The sequence below is a fragment of the Otolemur garnettii genome, unplaced genomic scaffold (genome assembly GCF_000181295.1).
Source record: "Otolemur garnettii isolate 467f Iridium unplaced genomic scaffold, OtoGar3 scaffold00023, whole genome shotgun sequence".
Classification (NCBI taxonomy): Eukaryota; Metazoa; Chordata; class Mammalia; order Primates; family Galagidae; genus Otolemur; species Otolemur garnettii.
Genome location: NW_003852418.1, coordinates 22,435,913 through 22,449,478, shown reverse-complemented (window position 1 = coordinate 22,449,478; position 13,566 = coordinate 22,435,913). Strand labels below are relative to the sequence as shown.

General features: G+C 51.6%; 1 protein-coding gene across 1 annotated transcript in view; it reads left to right on the top strand.

The window, feature by feature from the left end:
• Positions 1 to 13,566, top strand: part of ZBTB46 (zinc finger and BTB domain containing 46) — a 43,552-nt gene that overhangs the window by 10,953 nt on the left and 19,033 nt on the right. Inside the window, exon 2 of the mRNA XM_003787784.3 lies at positions 2,890 to 3,174. Within this exon, the coding sequence (XP_003787832.1) occupies positions 2,890 to 3,174 (285 nt within the window). The remainder of the gene's footprint in view (positions 1 to 2,889; positions 3,175 to 13,566) is intronic.

The following is a 13,566-nucleotide window of genomic DNA, read 5'->3' as shown; positions in this document are numbered from 1 at the left end:
CCCCCCCCCCTTTTAAAAACATAGTACATATTAAAAAAATTAGCAATTCTGCTGGGGCATAAGCCAGTAGCCCCAGCTATTCAGGAGGCTAAGGCAGGAGGATTACCTGGCCCTAGGAGCCCTGCAGCAAGCTGTGACTCCATGGCACTCCAGCCTGTGTGACAGAACAAGACTCCATCTCACGAGAAAAAGTTACAGTTCCTTAATATTAACAAACATTTGGTTGGTGCTTGTTTTCCTGACTTGTCTTGGTACAGTTGTTTCCACTCTGGTTTGGAGGACTTGCTTGTCTCTTGTCTATCAACTGCTCCTCTGGTTTTCCTTGCCATGAATTTGGTGAACAGGCCTCTGAACTTCCCACATTTCTGCTGGCGCCATTTGACACATGCTCCCCTCCCTGCGTCTCCCTGGACCCTGGCAGCTCAGCACAGGGCTGTGATTGCATTTGGGTACCTTGTTCCCAGACATCTTCCATGTTACGTCCAAGGGCCCAGAAGATGGCTGTCTTCATTTCTGTCATGAAGGATGGATGCCTGAGCTGCATTGACTATGATTTCTACTATGGCCAGTGGTTGCCTGGGCCTCGCCTTGCCTTCACCCTTGACAGCTTCCCTCCCTGACAGCCTCCTCCCTCTGACAGCCTCCTTCCCTGACAGCCTCCTCCCTCTGACAGCCTCCTTCCCTGACAGCCTCCTCCCTCTGACAATCTCCTCCCTCTGACAATCTCCTCTCTCTGAGAGCCTCCCTCCCTGACAGCCTCCTCCCTCTGACAGCTTCCCTCCCTGACAGCCTCCTCCCTTGACAGCCTCCCTCCCTGACAATCTCCTCCCTCTGACAGCCTCCCTGCCTGATAGCTTCCTCCCTCTGACAGCCTTCCTTGGCCCCTCGTTGGCCTGCAAAGCGCCTTTCCTGCCCTCCTGCGTCCTCCATCTCTTCTACCTCCTCCTCCAGGGCACCTTTGCCCGGATCAGCCCTGCATGCTGGCAGAGGGTAGGTCTTGCCTTCCCTGTGCCCTCCCTGCCTGGGCCTCAGAAGAGCTTGCTGTTTGTTCCCTTGAGTGTTCCCATACCCTAAGGGGCCTGCAGGGCAGCAACCTCCTTCTGGCTGTGCTACTGGGCTCCAGGGTCTGTGGAAATTTTCATGCCCTGTGTGACCCTCTGCTGGGGGGAAGCTTCTCCAAGCCTGGGCTGACCCGAATATGATGCTCAGTAGAATTTGTTGCATGAATAACTCAGGGTCACAGGCCACACTGCCTGTTTAAAGCAAGCAGTTGAGAGGCTTTAGACTCCTGGAATGGCGTACAGTGTCATCACCTGAGCAGGAAATACTATGCCCCAGGTGCTCGCCCCAAGACTCTCCTGGAGGCCCTATCTCCTCTGTCCCTGTAGAGCAGGGGTCCTCAAACTTTATAAACAGGGGACCAGTTCACTGTCCCTCAGACCGTTGGAGGGCTGGGCTGCGGGCCCTGGGACGAGTTGGCTGCTAAGCAGGACAGGCAGCGGTGGCAAAAACACCTGGCAGGTCGGATGAATGTCCTAAGTGGGCCGTAGTTTGAGGATGCCTGCTATAGACACTTAACAGAAATGAAAGGCTATGAGGTGTGGCCTCTTCCACCGAGCATCAGCGCCTTCACTCACGCCCACGTCACCCCATGTCAGCACCTTCACCTGTGCCCACGTCACCCAGTGTCAGCACCTCACACGTACCCACGTTACCCAGTGTCAGCACCTTTACCCTCACCCACATCACCACATGTCAGCACCTCATTGCTCTGTGTCTGCCTTGCTTCTGGCACAGACAGGCCACATTGTGCTTGTCCTTCCTTTGGGGGTGGACATTTGAGCTGTGTCCCTTATGGACAGTTGTGAGCAGCATTGCTGTGACATTCATATATAAGCTGTGGGGCTGTGCTCTCCTCTCTCCTAGGTGTGCCTGCAGGTGGGACTGCTGGCCGCATAGCAACTCTATGTGATGTTTTGAAGAGCTGCCCACTCCTTCCATGGGAGCGGCACCGTATGCTCCTGCCCGCAGTGTCTAGGGGTTCTACCGTCTCACGTCCTCATTAGCATTGTCGTCACCTGCTTCCTCACTGTGGCCACCCTGGAGGGTGTGAGCTGGTGACTCATGCCGTTTTGGGCTTCTTCCCTGGCGATCACTTAACTGGAGTCTTTTCATGCACTCATTGGCCATGTGTGTGTTCTTTGGGCAAATGGGACCTTTTGCCCACGTTTGAATCAAGTCACGGTATCTGTTTCATTGTCCCACTGTGACCTGCAGACTCTCTTTCTCCGTTCTGTGCCATTTGCTCCATTTCCCACAGGCACCTTTGAGGCACAGAGGGCAGAGCCCATCTCATCTGTTTTGGTGCTTGTGCTTTCAGTGTCACAGCTGAGAATCTGTTGCCACACCTGAGGCCCTGCAGATTTTCTTATAAGAGTTTTGTACTTTTCACTTTCATATTCTGGGGCATTGACTCTCTTTGATGTCTCCTTTTCTCTGAGAATCAGAAATACCACAGCTGCAAGAGCCTTGGACTTGCACCCTGGGCCCTGGAGTAGAACCTGGAGCCAGTTCTGGCCCCTCATCTGGTGGATGACCCCAGTGTTCTGAGTCAAGGTCCCCTGTGACACCTGAGCAGTGACTTTGCATGGTCAAGGGTGTGTCATGACCAGGGCTGGCAGGACTGATGTGGTGGGATGGGCTGAGGCCACTGTGTTGCTCCGGGCAGGTGCCTGGCCCATGAGGCTGGACGGGGCTTGATGCCACTCTGCAGCAAGCAGCTGGGCTGGTGGGAACTCTTTGCCCTCCTTCCACAGTCCCCACAGTCCCCACCTGGAGGGCCCTGAAATGACCTTTTGTGTTTGCTGATGTGTGTCTCCCCTACTCCAGGTACGGACCTGACTGTGGGAGAAGCTAGCAGCTCTGACAGCCGTGGGGAGAGGCCAGAGCTCTACACACAGGTGGACGAGGGCCTCTTGGGGGGAGAAGCTGGCTTCCTGGGCCCACCCCTCACCCCGGAGAAGGACGATGCTTTGCAACAGGCAACCGCTGTGGCCAACCTGCGTGCAGCACTCATGAGCAAGAACAGCCTGCTGTCCCTCAAGGCCGACGTGCTGGGGGACGATGGCCCCCTGCTTTTCGAGTACCTGCCCAAAGGTGCCCACTCACTGTCCCGTAAGTGCAGCCCCTGCCACGCGGCTTTGCTTTGGCTCGATTTTGATTGCTGAGAGCTGGGAGTCTCGGGCGGACATGAGATTGAGGATGTGCTGAACCCCATCCCCTTGGGCAGGCTGGCTGTGGGCAGCGGCGCCTCTGAACTCCCTGTTTCAGGAGGTGCTGAGGCCACATCACAGCCTGGACCAGCCTCTCTGGTCATGCAAGGCTCACCAGGTGCTGGCTTTATAGAGTACGGTACAGTGATGTGTTTATCAGGGCACCGGAACGGGGGAGATTTTTATGCTTTTATGCCCTGGGCATAGTGTGAGTCTCGTTGGAGCATTTTGTGACTTGCAGCGCCTCAACCCAAACCAAACGCCCTGAGCATTATAGGGGCACAGACACACCCGGGCCTTGAAGCCTGTCTGGGTCAGCACAGGCAGGAGACAAGGATCTCTGGGTATGGGCAGCAGTGGGCTCGCCTTGCTGGTCCCTTTGTGCTGAGATTCCTTCCCCTGGAGAGGGAAAGGAAAGCGGCAAACGGGTGGCAGGAAGCGGGTGTGTCCTTGCCTGGCTACAACAGAGAGTGCTGGCCACGTACGAGTCTTTGGAAAGGAGTTGGATCCTATACATAAAACTTAAGTGTGTCTGCTGATTCCAAATGACAGACCCCCTCGAGGTGTGGCTGAAGGCACAGCCACACAGTTGACACTTCACAACTCCTTTTCTGGCAAGACAGTTCAGCTTTTACAGAATTGGCCCCCAGAGCTGGCCTGGAGTGAGCCACTGGCTCTGGTCAGGGTGCTACGTGGCTGCCCTGGGCATAGCTTGGTTCCAGGTCCTGATGTGCAGTGGGTGCTGGAGGGGCAGGGAGGAGGCCTCATGGGGAGGAGCCGGCTCCAGGTGGCCCAGGGTGCTAGGGTGTGGTGAGTGCTGTGGACTTGTTTCCTGAAGCAAAGGGGACTTGGGAAGTGTATCTTTGTTTTGATGTTTATGCTGCTTTAAAAAACAGTATTTTTACAACTTTGTTTTCATGAGCCCTAAGATACTCTTTTGAATTTTGTGTTGGCGTGAGCAGTGCCACAGACTTTACGGCTAATAAAGATGACAAGCAGAAAACAGTGTCTGTGTTCTCTTTATCTATGCACAGAACTGAAAGCCAGGCCATAGGGCTTGGCCAAGAAGCCAGAACAGTCTGAGCATCCCATGGGCAGGGACAGGTTACAGGCACCGGGCTCTTGAAACATCTTTTTAAAACATCTAAAAAATGGGATAGCACCACTTGCACTGTTGTGAATTTAAAACCAGGTACATTTCTAACACAGAATACAGGAGAGGAAAGTGTGTTTGATAAATACTACTGTGTCAGACTCTTTCCCCTTACAAATGTGAAAATGTGCTTGTCAGCAGAAATTTTGGGATTTTCTTGTTCCTTGGGGGATAGGAACATTCTGAAGGCTGTTCCTGGTTCTCAGAGCAGTTGGGGTTCACAGGAAGAGTAGAGTCCTCAGGGGACCTCACTGAGGGCAGGACTGATGAGCTCCGCCGACAGGGGAGATGGCCGGGAGGTGGCAAAGTTGGTGCCGCGTTGAGGCTGAGGTGACCCTGATTCCTGCTTCCTCACCCTACTCTGGCTGGGGAGAGTCTGGGCTTTTGTTCTGTTTCTGGACATGTTTATGCCATGCTCGGACCCCTCGAGGGCAGGGCTATTGTGACACCTAGGCATCTGAGGTGCCCCAGATCTGGCCAATGTGTCTTTGTCCTAAGAGTGATTGTAGAACCAGGAGAAATGACATGTTTGTGCCTTTCCTACTGTTTCTGCTGTGAGTCTGTGCTGAGCACCATGCAGTGGGTGGGTTGGAGGGCATGGCCAGCCAAAAGCTGCCAGTTTAACTCAAGTACAGCCAGGCAGTGGGGCCCCTGGAGCCATCTGACTTGGGCCAGGGAGATTGAACCTCCATTCTGCCCTGGCAGTCTCCCCGCGCCCTCCTTGGGTCATTGCAGTAGGAGGTGGCATCTGGGTGCAGGCCACTAACCTTCTATGTGCTGTGTTCAGCAGCCCCCTCTGAGCTGGGCCCCTCATGCCTCTCTGCACCCTGAACATCTAGGAAAGACAGTCCTTCTCCTCTGCTCAGTCCATCTGTGATTAACTCCAGGTGAAGTCAGCCCATGGCCTTTTTGTTCTTTCCATTACATTTTAGCCTCATTTTTAATATTCTAAACTTTCTACTTTTCTTGTAAGAATTTGTCCTTTTGTTTTCCACAAATGGTATTTAGAACTTGGCAGAACCCCTCTCAAGCTGAGCTGTGAGTTGGATGGTTGGGGCTGTGTGAGGAAGGCCAGGACACCTGCTCTGGCCAGCAGTCAGAATAATGGAAAGATACAGAAAAAAACCTTTATTTTTCACAATTTTGTGGCTACCCTCACTGTGGTGGCTGGTGGTAAGGGATCCATGCAAACCTAGCGCTGATGGCTGAGGGCAGGACAGCACCAGACCTCAGGCCTGTAACTGGTGCCTGTAACCTATCCCTTTAGGGTGTCATGGAGGCGTAGTGCCTCTAGCCGCAGAGGCTGCTGGCCTTGCTGCTGTACCCATTCTGGCCATGCATGTCCACCTGACCTGGCTGGCATATGTCCACCTGATCTGGCCTATGTGTGTCCTGGCCTATACATGTCCACCTGATCTGGCCTGCACATGTCCACCTGACCTGGCCTGTGCATGTCCTGGCCTACACATGTCTACCTGACCTGGCCTACACATGTCCACCCGACCTGGCCTGTGGGTGTCCTGGCCTACATATGTCCACCTGGTCTGGCCTACACGTGTCCACCTGACCTGGCTTGTGTGCGTCCATCTGACCTGGCCTACGCGTGTGCACCTGACCTGGCCTACACATCTCCACCTGACCTGGCCTGTGCATGTCCTGGCCTACACATGTCCACCTCTGACCTGGCCTGCGTGTGTCCTGGCCTACATGTGTCCACTTGACCTGGCCTGCACGTGTCTATCTGACCTGGCCTGTGCGTGTCCACCTGACCTGGCCTGCGCGTGTCCACCCCATCAGGACAGAGAACTCAGCCAAGTGTGGTATGTCTGCTGATCTAAGGTGCTAGGTCTGCAGAGTTGGGTCTGTGGAACTGAGACCAGCCCCGTTTTCCCTCATGTCTTCCACTGTCACTGTCCTTCTGGGAGTGGGTGGTTGATGGGGTGGTGAGTGTCCTCCACAGCCCATGGACGGGGGCCCTACTATGAGGCGTGCATCCAGCTTGGGGTCTGCGGACCCCCCTGTGTACAGCAGAATGGGGAGACTCTCTGTGTACCCTGTCCGCAGTGTAACCCCTGCCTTAGCTCACAGTTCTGGAAATTTGCCCCCAGGCACCCTGAATTGGGCTGTCATGCTCCCTGTCCTCTGGAAGGAACCTCACACTGTGCGCAGGAGGAAGGATGGCCTGGCACCCTCCTAGCCCTTCTCTTAGGAGGTGGCTCTGAGTGTCTGGGCTGTGTTCTGTGTCCTGACATAGCTCAGGCCTTCTCCAGAGTCAGGTGGCCCCTGGGCTGCACTGTCAAGCACACGGTCTAGTGAGAGGCGTTGCTGGAGAAACCAGGGGGAGAGGCTGCCTCAGCTCACTGGGGTCCCACCTGACTGCTAGGTGGTTATGCAGAAGAGCTCGTGCAGTTACTATGAGTCTGCACAAGAACAGGGTAGCGGCCACAGAGTTTGACATTAGGGGAACTGTTGAATATGCAGGAGGTGCACCAGCCACACCAGGAGTGGCACTCAGAGGTCCTTTGGGGATAGTTCTGGAACATACTGGAGAAACTGAAATAGTTCCCTTGTTGTCATAGGACTAATAATATTGGTTGGCTACAAATTCAACAGGTGACGATCTCCTTGCCAGATCAGTCTTCTAAAGGGCTTTTCTGTACAGGACTTTTGTACTGGTTCTGACACGGTCATGTGACTCCCTTTTGTTACCTTCTCTGCAGTAGGCTGATGCCCCACCTGTTAGCAGTCATTGTCCCTGTGTAGAAACTCGGAAATGTCATTTGGGCCTGAACATGGCTGTTGTGTCTGTGGGCACACACTGGGCCCTTCTGGGACCCTAACATGCTCACATTTCTTGCCTATGACAAATGCCACTTGAACTCAGGCCACTGTTTGATCTCAGGCGCACAGCTGAAGATGAACCAGCTGACCATGGGCTCAGGACGATGTGCATCCCATGTACAACTGTGATGCCATTTTAGCAACTGCAACAGCCAGAGATGTTAGAAGCCTAGTCCCAGATCATAGCTGGCGTTTTGATACTTTGTCACTGTTTTCGTAAAAGAATCAACTATTCCTCCAACAATTATAGGCAGAGCTGTGCCATCTCATTGGAAGAAGATGCCAGGTTCCCTAGGCTCTCTCAGGGGAGAACGGAGTCCTGCCCTCAACCCATCTGTTAGTGAAGTGTCTAGGAGGCGTCTCTGGAGCTTGGCATTGTTTTGGTTGTGGTTTAAAGAATGTTTCTCTATGGTATTTAAAAAATGAATCAAAGACTTTAACTTGATTAAATTGATAATGGAATTTTAAGAAGGTTCTGGCCAGAGAGCATTTGGTGGACATGTAATTGTGCTTTTAGATAAATAGCCAGGCTGATGTATCTTGAAGCACTTGAAGTCAGAGGTCATCTCTCAAGTTGAGAGCTTTGCATACCCCGACTTTCTGTGCTGAAATCTTCTATCGAAATTGCTTTGCTCTTGGGAGAGAGTTAGCCCTGGCATTGAGGCCAGCCAGCAAAGCACCAAGACCAGCCTCCAGCCAGATCCTGCGTCATGCTGGCCACAGGATGGTGGACCGAGCTTCCAGAACTCCCAAGCCCACCAGCTGGTGTTCATTCCTGTGGGTGAGACTCCTTTCCTGTGTCCCCAGGGCCTCACTCGCTCTTGGGGGACGCTGATCACAGCCGGAAGGCCCCCACCCTCCTTCCCACTCAGAGCCACAGGATGGTCTGCGGGGTGTCACCTCCCCTAGCCAGGTAAGACTCAAGGGTGGCTGCCCAGACCAGGCATGGTACCCACAGCTCCAGTGTGCATGTAGCCTGGCCAGATGCATCCAGAAGAAGCCTCCTGAGAGGGCTCTGGCAGGGCCTATTCTCTGCAGTTCCCTCCCTACCCCCAATTCAGCCAGGCAGGGCGCACCTTTAGGCTGGTGAGCTATTAACAACTTTGCGCCCACCACCACAAGGTTTTTTAATTTAAATTAAAATATTTCTCTGAAATATTTCTTTGAAATTTTTTTCCTGTAGTGTGAAGACATTCTGTTCACTTAGAATGACATTCTATTCATTCTGATTTAACATACTAGCTCCTAATACTGGGCAGTGGTGGCTGGTCTCCGTGCCAGGTCGTTGTGGTGTTTCAGGCTGTTCCCCCAAATCAAAGGGCACTGCCCAGCCTGGGCTGGGCGCTGGCGGGAGAGGAGCCTCCTTCCTGCTTCTGAGTCTCCGGGGCTATTCCTGTAAAGAAAGGTCTGGGGTGCAGGCGCGGCTCATGCTTGTGACCTCAGTAAGAGAGGCCGAAGGCGGGAGGATCGCTTGAGGCCAGGTGTTTGAGACCAGCCTGAGCAACATAGTGAGACTGACTCTGTCTCTACAAAACAGAAAAAGAAAGAAAGAAAGATCTGCTAGGTTAGTATGCCTACCTGAAGAAAAAACATTCTTTAAGACCCTAATCACGTATTTTAGATTCAAAGTTAGTGGCTCCCATGTGAATTCTAACAGGGTGGCTTCGGTAGGGGGACATCAGGGTTCTGTTAATGCCGATTCTCCCCTGGTGTCTGTTCACTAAGAACTAATTATAACCTTCCTTTCCAGATGGCCAGTGCGGGTTGTGTTAGTAGCGATTGGACAGGCCCAGGTGAGTGAGAGGTGCAAACTATACCAGCTCCAGGAGTCTTCCTAATGCCGGCCGCCCTGACAGTCTGTAACTTGTCTGTCTCTGGTTCTAGATCGACACCTCTTGCGATGTGGAGACCTGGCCTGAGCTGTCCTCTTTGGAATTGGCTTGTGCCAGCACCTGGGTGGGTTCTTCAGGGGCTATGACCCATCCAGGACACCTGAGGAGCCTTCTTTCAGCACCCTGCCTGTTCAATGTCCATCACACAGGCCTGGATGGACTTGCCCAGCCCAGGGCAGCCAGTCTGGGAGGGCTTGGCCTCACCTAGAGCTCCTTGGGCTCGGATGACCTCGTGGAAGCAAAAAGGCACAGCTCTACTCACAGTGGTTTTGAGCCGGGACAGAACTGACTGGGTGCCTTCTCCTCCATGCCCTTGAGCAGACATTCTTGTCTGCCTCGAGACAGCAGCCAGAGCTTGAGTGTCTACCTGGGTGTCCATGCATGAGCACTGAGAGTGTGCAGAAGCAGAGAGAGGAGCAAGGAGCTTGCAGAGCTGCTTTGGGGCAGCCTTTGGGGCCTGGGGGTTAGTACGTGCCTTTGCTGAGGCTGCTAGGTGAAGGCGTTTCTGCATTTCTCTGTTGGCAGGAGGGGCAGGTGACAGGCCTGAGGTGGGCAGGCCCAACTTGTGGGGAAGAGGAGAATAGGGCAGAAAACACCCTACTACCCATGGAAAGTAGAATCAAATAGCTCTGACCCAGTTACTTTCTAGAAAGATCTGAGGACAAAGCCAAGTGGATATCCATAGTGGTCTGTGTCTCACATGGGCAGATACCTCCAGATATTGATGTGGAATTTCCAGAAACTGCTATTGTCATACAGAAAATGCTTCTTATCTGCTACTGGATGTTTGTCTCTGCTGGATATGTTGGGTCTAGTGTCAGCTCATTAGAACAGGTTGCTGTGCACCTGGTGGGCTCAGGGAGGACATAGAGACCCCCATTCCAGGCTCTGGAATCTCCAGAGGCACCTCCTGGGGGTGGGGATGTGTCTTGGGGACAGGAGCTTCCCCATGGAAAGGCCCCAGTCAAGCACCTGTCAGCCCCTGCTCCTTCCCAGACCTATTCTCACCTTTACTGTGTCCAGTCCCATCTACCTGCTCTTGCTCCCACTCCTGGTGCAGACCCTCATGATCATGAATGAGTCCGGGAGATGGAGAAAAGTCAGGTGTTGGCTCAGGACATGTTACTGGGGGTGACTGCTCTCTGCCTGCCCATGCAAGACCAGTCAATGCAGACTGCCCCCCCCCCAGGCCATCAGATGCTTATGAGTTTATGTAAATACCTATTCCAGTTTGAATGTCATTTCTAGAGAAAAGGAAGCTTTTCCTTTCTTTCTTTTGTTTTTTTCTTTGTAGAGACAGAGTCTCACTTTATTGCCCTCAATAGAGTACTGTGGCATCACACAGCTCACAGCAACCTCCAACTCCTGGGCCCAGGTGATTCTCTTTCCTCAGCCCCCCCCCCCACCTCCCAGCAGCCAGGACCACAGGTAAACAGGCGCCCACCACAACACCTGGCCATTTCCTTGCTGCAATTTGGCCAGAGCTGGGCTCAAACCTGCTACCCTTGGCATATGGGGCCAACGCCCCACCCACTGAGCCACAGGCGCTGCCCAAACTTTTCCTTTCTTTATTGGCCAGCTGTGGCAGAGTGTACAGGAGGTGGTGGGTTCTCAAAAACAATTTAAAAATTGTAGACAAGCTCTGCAAAATCTAAAAGAAATAGGTTTATGGTAGGGATGTAAGAGATGTTTAGAACAGGCAGCTGCCTGGGTTCATTCTTACGTCTAACATTGTTTTGCTAAAACTGTACAGCCACTGCACACACAGATGTTTTAGCCAGTTCATTGAAATATTTCATATTTCATCTGTTATATCTCTTATATAAACTTTTTTTGAGACAGAGCCTCAAGCTATCCCCCTGGGTAGAGTGTCGTGGCATCACAGCTCACAGTAACCTCCAACTCCTGGGCTCAAGCGAGTCTCCTGCCTCAGCCTCCCAAGTAGCTGGGACCATAGGCACCCGCCACAACACCCAGCTATTTTTTTTTGGTTGCAGCCTTCATTTTTGTTTGGCGGGCCCAGGCTGGATTCGAACCTGCCACCTTAGGTGTATGTGGCTGGCACCTTAGACACTTGAACCACAGGCGCCAAGCCCATCTCTTATATTTTGTTGAATTTTTCACTTAAATATTTCATTGAAATATTGTGGCTCTGGGATTGACTTCAAAGAGTTTTTTGTAAATTTATCAAATCTTTCTTGGAAACAGAATTTTAGTAAAAGTTTGGTTCTTTCTTTAGGTCTATTTATTAGCACAAAATTTGCTCTGTGTCTGCAAATTCACTTCGGGCTTTGCTGCTTAGCTGCCATTCTCACAGGGTGAGAATGGGTGGCCTCACAGAGTTGGGCATTAATTGGCCCAACAGTGGAGTCTGTGTGTTTATAGAAATTAAGACTCACTTAGGGGACATTGATTTGCTAACTTAGGCTGTGTTTAATAGATACAATGCCCTCTTCATCATAGTTTGAAAGTTCATCAGGTGCTAAGGAACAAACATACATTTTAAAGAAATCTTTTTTGAAGAAAACTTTTTAAAATTCCAGTTTCACCCATGACTAGCTTATATTGAAAACTATTTGAAAAGTTGACAAAACCAAAAACATACATACACATATCCTAGAGGGCAATGCAGGTGGGATTAAAGGGCTACAGGGGAAACAGACAAGCTGAACTTCTCACGTGCCGGTCTCTGGCAAGTTCTCCAAACCTCAGGGAGGACATAGAGCCTCAGTAGGAGGCAGCAGCATGCACTGTGGATAAAGGTTGTTCATCAGGGCAGGCAAAGCAGCTTGAACTTGAAGGGCAAACCCCCCCCCCCCGCCCAAAAAAGCAAGAAACCAGAGAGAAGGACGCCCCAAATCTGCATACACACTGCTCCTCCTCTGTGAACCACACACACATACACAGGGCAATACCCCAAGAGTCCTGGCAGATGGCTCTGCGCGATAGCACAATAGTATAGTGCCAGCCACATACAATGAGGCTGGCAGGTTCAAACAATGACAACTACAACAAAAAAAATAGCCGGGCTTTGTGGCAGGCGCTAATGTGTTTCCTCGAAAGTAACACACTGTCTTATATTTATTTTTTCTCAAGAAGATACACTAGGTCTTATTTTCAGTGGATGTCTTATTTGTATTAAGTATAATACAACAATCTACATGTATTCAAATACAGTTAAGTCATCTTTTTCTGGAACCTGACAGGGGGAGCCCACTTTGTTGGTGAGGCTGGTGCTAGTGATGTGTGAACTCCTTTCCCCTAGCCCTTCGCATGTGCACAGTAGGGTGCCTGTGACCGAGGTTACCACACACGCACCGGCGCAAGTGCAAACGGCTCTGAGAAAGGAGCTGTGGCAGATAAAAGGTATTCCAGTCTTCCTTGCCGTTCCCCACCAAAATGCATGGTATGGCTATGCAGATACGCTGCATAGCCACACCCATCACTAGGTCTTATTATCGGGGTAGGGCTTATATTTAACAAATGCATAGAAATCCTGTTAGGGCTTATTTTTTGGGTAGGTCTTATTTTGGAGGAAACATGGTACTTGGGAGGCTGAGGCAAGAGAATCACTTGAGCCCAAGAGTTTGAGATTGCTGTGAGCTCTGATGCTACAGCACCCTACAGAGGGCAACAAAGTGAGATGCTATCTCAAAAAAAAAAGAGTCCCGACAGAAACAGCACTGGGCTGGAGGCTGTATGGCATGGCAGAGGTCTCAGAAGGAGAGCATGCTGGCACACAGGTGTAGGAAATTCGGGGAACACCTGGGCTTCAAGTGAGACCACAGAGGGGCCACACCCTGAAATAAGACTCACTCTCTAGGAGTCATACCAGCCCTAAAAGCTAAAATAAGGCCTCCATATAAGATCAAGGTAATTCTCAGATCTGTCTGCTTATCAGGGATAAAAACAAACAACAGCGTTGACAATACTCACCTGAACTCTCTCTGGAAAAAGAAGACACTGTTGGAAGTACCTCTCTCTTTTCATTCAGTGCGTCCAGCATTGAATAGGAAGTTACAGTGTGTAATAAATAACAGGTCTGCCCGGTGCAGCGGCTCACAGCTGTAACCCAGCACTCTGGGAGGCCGAGGAGGGTGGATCTCCTGAGCTCAGGAGTTCCAGACCAGCCTGAGCAAGAGCAAGACCCTGTCTCTAAAAATAGAAAAGCTAGCCAAGCATTGTGTCAGGTGCCTGTCGTCCCAGCCACTCTGGAGGCTGAGGCAAGAGGATCACTTGAGCCCAGGAGTTTGAGGTTGTTGTGAGCTGTGACACCATGGCACTCAGGGTGACAAAGTAAGACTCTGTCTCAAAAAAAAAAAAAAAGAGAAAGAAAAAAAAAAAGACAGGCTCATATCTATAGCTAACATATTCAAGAAAATTGAGGGCTTGGCGCCTGTGGCTCAAG